The sequence below is a fragment of the Fukomys damarensis genome, unplaced genomic scaffold, assembly GCF_012274545.1.
Source record: "Fukomys damarensis isolate Sample0158 unplaced genomic scaffold, DMR_v1.0_HiC HiC_scaffold_19, whole genome shotgun sequence".
Classification (NCBI taxonomy): Eukaryota; Metazoa; Chordata; class Mammalia; order Rodentia; family Bathyergidae; genus Fukomys; species Fukomys damarensis.
Window position 1 is genome coordinate 64,463,143 of NW_022900931.1, and position 7,971 is coordinate 64,471,113.

Genomic DNA, 7,971 nt, shown 5'->3' on the forward strand with positions numbered 1-7,971 from the left:
CCCGGAGGTGGCGCGCCACCACCCTGGCCTGAGGGCCCGGAGGGGAGCGGAAGGTCACCCTCTCAGGGCCCCCCAAGGCCCCGGGCCAGGCGGCTCTGCGCCACAGAGGCCTCCAAGGACCCCCAGTGGCCCAGGCAGCAGACAAAACTAGGGCTGGGGGCCCTGGGGTGCAGAAGCGCAGGCTGACAGCCGTGAGGAGGAAAGGGCCATCCAGGTCCACCGTCAGGCTGCCATTGCAGGTAGCCCCGGGGCCAGGGCCCATCCCTGGGGAGAGGCCACAGGTCTGAGGGCAGGAGGCTGCTGAGACACCAGCCAAGCGGGTCACCGGCGGGAGGCAAAAGCGGGGGGGGGCCCCCGGGTGGGCCTGGGTCTAAGCGGGTCACCGGCGGGAGGCAAAAGCGGGGGCGGCCCCCAGGATCGTAGCATGGATCCGAGGTGGCCTGGCCCAGGAGGAGCAAGAGGGCAAAGGTCACAGGCATGGTCACGGCGGAGCCAGCACCTGTGGGGAGAGGTAGCCAGTGGGACCTCAGTTGGCAGCCTCCACCCCAGCACCAGAGGCCCCTGCGGAACCCAGCATTCCACCAGCCCTGCCTGAGCCCCTCCCCACCTGCTCAGAAGCGAGGAAAATAGTTCCATCTGGGCAGAATTACTGTTTACATAACCCAAAAGGGAAGGAACGCAAGCAAAATTGAGAATTTTGCCTGAACTAATCCGTAGCTTAACACCCCAGAGTTAGCCGTCAGTGTTGAGGGGACAGGGCCCCCCCCAGGGGGGCAGAAGAGAGGGACAGCAGAGGCCACCAGATGCAGAAACCTAGAGAGGGACAGGAGACAGTGAGCAGAGCTATGCAGGGCAAGGTGACTGTGGGTGAGGAGGACTCAGTGACAGAGAAATGGAGCAGGGAAGGGACAGAGGCAGAGACAGCAGACAGGAGGAGTGGAGGTGACAGGCCTAGAGGAAGGGCCTGGCACAGAGGAGGACCAGGGTGACACAGGACAGCTCAGGAGCCTGAGACAGATAGGGGCTGAGCACCTGGAGCACACAGGCACTGTGGAGATCGAGACTGAAGGGGCAGGCAGGTGCCCAGAGGCCCTTGGGAGAGCCTCGAGGACAGAGGACAGCGGACAGCCCCTGGGCCCTGGTGCAGGGAGGGCCAGGCTGGTGAGCCCAGCAGGGACTCAGAAGCAGGAGGCCAAGGCCTGGCCCAAGGGGACTAGCGCGGGGGCCTTTCCCACGTGGGGCCCTAACCTTGTTCTCCACACCCCTGGCACGGAGGGGATTATCTCCGAACAGCCCTGGCCTCCAGGCCACCCTGCCACCCAGCCCAGCCCTCAGCCCATCCTTAACTCTTTCCCAACCAGAGGAAAGTCAGAGCGGGGAGCTGAGGACAGGGAAGGCCGTTGCCTGGGTTTCCTTTAGGGTTTGGGGTGTGGGGACACCGAAGTTAGACTCCCAGGACTTTCTGAGCATCTCAGCTCCTCCTGCCACCCTCAGCCTCAGGGATCCGGGATCAGAATCCCCACCCTGATTCTCCACCCGTCCTCAGGGGCTGAACAGGTATTGGAGGTGGTGGGTAATGAGGGAGGAGAGAGGCAGGAAGGCAGGAGGGTGGGACAGGGCAGGCGCCAGATGCCGGGGTGCCCAAGGGGTTCGGCAGTCCTGACCACCACAGGCAACTGCAAGGACTGTGACCTCCACTGCCCCCCATAGTGTCCCGAGGAGCCCACTCAGGACTGGGGATCTCAGGGCCTTTCTGGGTCCCTCCCTGGATCCCTGGCTGCAGATCTACACCCAAGCTGGCACCCTGGGCACCTGGGTGGGTCACACAGTCCCTGTGCACACTACCCCTGCCATGTGCAGACTCTGGCTCCCCCGCCCTGGGTGACACCCCGCCCTGCAAGAGTCTGGCGCCATTTTGTGCTTGCTCTGACTGGTGTTCACCAGCCCTGAGCTGCAGCCTTATTTGGGGCCAGGCCCCCACTGAGCAGGCCTCTTGCTGGGTTGTTCAGGGGTCCTGCTTTTCATGCCCTTAGCACCTTGAGGACCCAGGCCCTAAGTTCCCCAGTATTCCTGGGGTGCTGAGAAACTGACACGTGGCCACCACAGAGCCCAGCTGTCGGCCCTGGCCTCCAACCCACCTTTCAAGAGCTGGGCCACCTGGCGCCAGCAGACCCACTATCGGGCCCTGGCCCGGGCACCCCACCCCTTCCCGGCTCCTGACATGCGCTCCCACCCAGCCCAGGGTCCCAGGCATCGCCAACCTGTCCCAGAGTCCGCAGTCCGTCCCCACGCGCTCCTCCCACAGGGCTGGCTGCGGTGGGCTCCCGGAGGAGGGAGGGAGGGCCGAGTGGCTGTTCTCAGGCCCGGGCTGTGGGGGTTCTGGGCGGGAGCTCCAGCAGAGCCCGCAGAATCCAACACCACCACCACCCCCTGCCCCAGTCCCCTCGCCAACCACAGCCACCCTCTCTCCGTAGGGACCCCGGCCAGCTCCCGGGATGGGAGTGCCGTCGCCCCCGGTGGGCCCACAGCCAGGCAGCTCCCAGCAGGCCGGCCCAGGAGGCTCCGAGCAGGTAGGACAGACAGGTACAGGACAGCCAGCAGCGTTCTGGGTGTGGGGTCCCCGCTCCACCTTACTTGGCCCAGCCCCGCCGACTCCCGCAGGCACGGCCTGCCCTACCATGTGGTGGCTCGATCTGGCCCTGACCTGTGGAGCAGCTCGCCGTGGGGGTCCACTGGCCCCTGCCTCAGGCTGACCTCCAGCCAGCCCCGCCTCGCACGCCTGGACCTGCGGGTTAACTGAGCGTTAAGGTCATTCGCTTTCAAGCCCTAAAACTCTGTGCTCTTGGAAGGATCAGACCTGCCGCTGGAAACCCAGAGGCCTTGGCACGAAGCAGTGGGAGGGGCAGTGAGGGAGTGAGAGCCCCTCAGGCCTCAGGGAGAGAGAGGACCCTGGAGGCCGCTCCTGATGCCTGGGTGCTTTCCTCCTACAATTCTCATCCAGATGTATTTCTTAGCCGAATGGTTTTGACTAGAAACAAGGTTTTTCTCTCTTCCCCTTGAGATGACCAAGGGTGCTTAGAAGCTGGCACATTGCTGCCATTTGGCCTCAGTGCCCACAATGTTTGTACAGCACAGCATGGGCCTGGCCGCCACAGAGACCCAGGGACCACTGCCCTGGGGTAGGGCAGCAAACCGTGATTCTGGCTCTGGTGACCCTGCGATCCGGCAGAAACAAGGACAGGGACATCCGGGGTTGATTCTGAAAGCTGTGAGAGGAGAGGATTGGGGGACAAGAGACCCCATGTCCGAGGGGGCGCCCAGCTCAGGGCCAGAGGTGCTAACTGAGGACTCACGGTGCCAATGCAGTCAGCAGGCGCTGACCAAGCTCTTCCTGCCTGCCAGACCCCTGTGCCACAGGGACCCTGGGAACAAGACCCCAAGCCCTTCCAGAGAGGGGAGGCCTGAAAAGGGATAAATTCTGTTCAGAGGCTGTCAGGAGGGACAGGTGTCTTGGAGCATGCTGTGCGTGCTACATAGATCAGTGGCGCGACATGGAGGGGACACTGGGTGAGACCTGAAGGAAGCCAGGAGATGCTGGTGCAGAGGATGTGGGAAAGTCGGGCCTCGCTGCATTTCCTCCCCTCCTCCATCCATCTGCAGGACAAGAGGTCCCCGAGCTCCCATCCCCCCCCAGCCAGGTTGGTTTTCTTCCCCTCTTGTCCCCCTCCCCCGTTTTTTGTTGTTTTGTTTGTTTATTTTTTTTGAGGCAGGGTCTCGCTAGCTATGCAGTTGAGGCTGGCCTTGCACTCACCTTGTAGCCCAGGCCGCCCTGCAGTTTGTGGCAATCCTCCTGCCTCAGCCTCCCAAATGCTGGGATTACAGGCTTGCACCACCGTCCTTTTGTTCTTGATTGCCTGAGTAGCTCAGCAATTAGCACCCCTGGGGGGATGGGGAGGAGCCCAGGACCTGCACCCCAGCTGCAGGAGACTTCTTGGGGGGAGGCGTGAGGGCTCTCAGCGACTGGGACCCTCTCCAGAGGAGGTGGCAGGGCCTGCTGGGGCCCCCTGCCGCGCCATGCATAGCAGAGGCCTGGAAGTCGGGGCGGGCGTGTCTCTGAGCCGAGTCTGGGGGGAGCACTCTTCCCTGGACACACTCAGGTCTGGGACTTGGGCTGGAGCTGTGTGATCTAAATTGCTTAACCTCTGGGCCTAGTTTGCTCGGCTTCTTAAGAGGGGATTAAAATATCACCTCAGGGGGGTGCTGGCTTCTTATCTGCCCCGGGCCTCACGTGTCCTAGCACATCAGGGGCAGAGACCACGGCACATGGCCCAGGGCACGGTCTGGGCCTCCTCGGCCATCAGACTTGTTACTGTTTCCGCAGCAAAGCCAGAGGTTCACACTTAGAGAAGTGAGTCCACAGGAAGCCGCTCGTGTTGTCCCCTGACGTCCGCTGGCCGGTTGTTTCCCACCCTCCATTTAGGGGAAAGGCGGGGCGGGGTGAGCACCTGCAGTGCCCAGCCCCAGCCGCCCTGGTTCAGCGGGCTCGGCTGTGGGTGTTGAGGCTGACGCCACGAGGGGAGCCCCCGGGACTCCAGGAGGAGGCAGAGGCACAACGAGGGCCCTGTGCAAAAACAAAATTCAGTCCCGTGTTCAGCACTCAAGAATTTCACCCAGAATGGTGGCAAATTCCTTGAAAAGATTTCAAGATAGCGACAGTGGAGTGCTGGCCCATTCAGGGGCTGCTCTGGTCACACCCCACAACAGTGGCCTGGGTTCTTACTGACAAGGACAAGACCTCTCCCAGCAACGCTAGCGAGAATGAATGGGGTGCACAGTGCTTCGCATCAATTTGCTCCTTGGAAACTTCAGCAGCAGGCGGTGGTCTGCTTCAGTGCTGCGAGTGGTGTGGGGTCTCCGGGGAAGGAGGCCCGGGGTGTCCCAGTGAGGCCTGGAGAGAGAAGGGGGAGGGGAAGATGGGGGGCTGGGGACAGAAGGAGCAGTCCGAGGACCGGGTCTGTTGTCTCATGGTGAGGACGAGAGCTTAGTCCACCGAGTCCAGGAAGCCCGGAGCTAGACCCGGGGGCCACACACCTGGATCCCCGAGGTTCTGCAGAACACAGGCGCCTTGAGCCACAGCAGCCAGGGTGGGGATGGAAGGGTGGGGCGGGGTGGCGGACAGAGCCTGGTGGGTCCTGAAAATGTAGAACACAGAGCTGCCCACGGCCCCACGCTGCCACTGCCTGGCGACAAGAGCGTCACCTGGCCAGAAATGGGGTGCAGGGCTGATGGGCTGGTGAATGGGTCCGTGCAGGGATAGCAGCCACGGCGAGGCTGGGCCTGGCCACTCGGTGCCCAGTGAGAGAGAGGCTGGACACTGCCTGAGTCACAGATCCCCAGAGAAAAAAGCGGAGCTCGGCTGGGGGTGAGGCAGGGATGGGGAGATGGGGGTGTGGAGAGGCACAGTGGCACAGTGTTCCCTTCAGGATGACGCAGATGTTTCAGAAGTGATTCAGACGCTGGGAGAGCTGTGTGACTGTCCTAAAAGCCATGAAATCGTGCATTTTAAATGGGTGGATTGGGTGGCATGTGAACCGTATCACAGAGTCTGCCAGGGAGGGTGCTCGTGGCAAACATACAAATAGAGTTAAAGCTAACATGGCACAGGGCAGCTGGTGTCATGGAGAGGACTCTCCAGAGGTAGCAGTAGGAGCCGCTGGTCCCTAAGTCCTGGGCCAGAAAGGACTACAGTGGCTCTCTAACCACATTAGACAGCCGAGGCAGGCCTGGCCTCCTTGGATCCATGGGTTGGACAGAAACCTGGGTAGCCTGATCCATTGCATGCACAGCTGTGCGGCTGACCCCATTTCACAGAGGGGAACATCGAGGCGTGGAAGGGTAAAAACCTAATTGTGCTCAACATTGCCCAGCAGCGGGAGGCCGCGCCTGCCGGGAACGGGAGTCCTGCACCCTCAGCTAAGTAGAGCCAGGGAGGGCCCCAGTCTCCTTTGCTCTCTCCCTGTGCTTCCCTGCCTGGTACACACTGACACACGCCTGACACTGGGAGAACTTACAGCACTGTTAGAGCACTTCCTGTGTACCGGGTACTGTCCAACAATGTTCAAACTAGGTGTGGTGGTGTCATCCCAGTACTCGGGAGGCTGAGGCAGGAAGATCACTGATTGCGAGGCCAGCCTGGGCTACATAGTGAGTTCAAGGCCAGCCTGAGCTACACAGTGAGACCCTGTCTCAAAAACAAGTTACAAAGTTATAGTGGCCTCCGTCCCCGAGGGTGTCCCGAACCACTTGGTCCCAAGCTGTACACACACCGTTCCTTTCAAAGACATGAAACCTATAGTGAAGTTTAATGTCTAAATTAGGCTCAGTAAGAGATGAACAGTAACTAATGATAAAAAGAACAGTTGTAACAGTATAGTGTCTTTAATGACAACTACGTGAACATGATCTCTCATCCCTCAGTGTATTCTTTTCTTTTTTTTTTTTTTTGGTCCAGGGATCGAACTCAGGTCCTTGCACTTGCCAGGCAGGTGGCAGAACCACTGAGTTAAATTCCCGGTCCCCCTTAGGGGATTCTAACTGCACTTCCTAAGGGAAGCCTTTGTGGCTTCTCCTCCGTGTTCCTAAATTGCTAGATTCCCTTTTCTTGCAGTTGGATCCTGTAAGTGAAGAGTTAGGTGGCCAGAGGGCGTGTGGAGTGGGTGGGACAGGGATGAAGACCGAGGGGTCCAAGGGCTGAGTCACCAGGCGGAAAGACTTCATCAGGCTGCCGGGCGGCACAGAATGAAGCACCACAGTGATCTAATTCTGGGATTTTCCCTGTAGTGACTTAAGGCCACACTTGACCTTGGGTGATGGAAACTGAAGCGTGAAACCGCAGATAAGCGGGGAACGGTGTGTCGATTTTCCCGCCACCCTGTGAGGTAGTGTTGTCAGGAGGAACCATGCAGATGGCTGCTGTTGTGGGTCATACATGGTCAGACACAGGTATTTTTTTCTCTCTTTCTTTTGTGTGGCATTTTCCTTCTTTTGTTTTGAATTTTTTTTTTTTTTTTTTGTAACAGGGATCAAACTCTGGAATTTGTGCTTTCGAAGCAGGCAGCAGCAACACTGAGCTAAATCACTGGCACTGGCACTTTTGTTTTTTGTTTTGTTTTGTTTTGTTTTTGAGACAGGGTCTTGCTATTAGTTCAGGTTGGCCTTGAACTCACAGCGATCCTCTTTGCTCAGCCTCCCGAGTCCTGGGATTATAGGTGTGCACCACCACACTCAGCTTGTTTTGATTTTTGTTTTGTTTGTTTCTTGGTATGGGGGCTGGAACTCAGAACCTTGTACTTGTGAGGCAGGTGAGGTACCACTGAGGTAAATCCCTGGCTCTGATTTTTTGAGGCAGGGCCTCACAGTGTATCTCGGGCTGGCCTGGAACTCACTATGTAGCCCAAGCTGGCATCAAACTCCCAGTGATCTTCCTGCCTCAGCCTCTCCAAAACTGGGATTACAGGAGTGCAGCACCACACCCAGCAGAATATAGGCATTTTCAAACAGTGCAATGTAATCATCCTTGTTTACCAGGTGAGGAAGCAGGTTCAGAGGGGTGCAGTAACTTGAGGGGGCCCACAGCACACTCAAGAGACCCTGCGGGGCTCCTCCGGGACATCCATCCATGGACAGAACAAAGGGAAGAATGGAGGGTGAGAGCGAGTGATAATCCCAGCCGGCCCTCCCTCCTGACCCGTGTCCTCCTCCCCTCCCACAGCCACCAGGGAACTCAGGGCCAGCTGCTCAGCCCTGCCCACCTGCTACTTCCTCTTCATCATTTTGGCGGTGTCCACCATCTTCCACTGCCACCGGCGCCTGAGCCTGGTGCCCCAGCCCTGGGCCTCCTCGGCCCGCGTGTTGCTGGTCCCCGGACACATGCCGCGGGAGGGCATGTTCACCGTCCACGCCGTGGGCCGC

At 59.5% G+C, this 7,971-nt stretch overlaps 1 protein-coding gene across 1 annotated transcript in view; it reads right to left on the reverse strand.

Annotated features, from left to right (window-relative positions):
• The window catches only part of Ntn5 (netrin 5), a 6,551-nt gene extending 5,997 nt beyond the window's left edge, over positions 1 to 554 (reverse strand). Inside the window, exons 1-2 of the mRNA XM_033766014.1 lie at positions 406 to 554; positions 5 to 347 (exon numbers count right to left, since the gene is read on the reverse strand). Coding sequence (XP_033621905.1) covers positions 5 to 347; positions 406 to 479 — 417 coding nt within the window. The 5' untranslated portion in view covers positions 480 to 554. The remainder of the gene's footprint in view (positions 1 to 4; positions 348 to 405) is intronic.
• Positions 555 to 7,971: the final 7,417 nt, after the last annotated feature.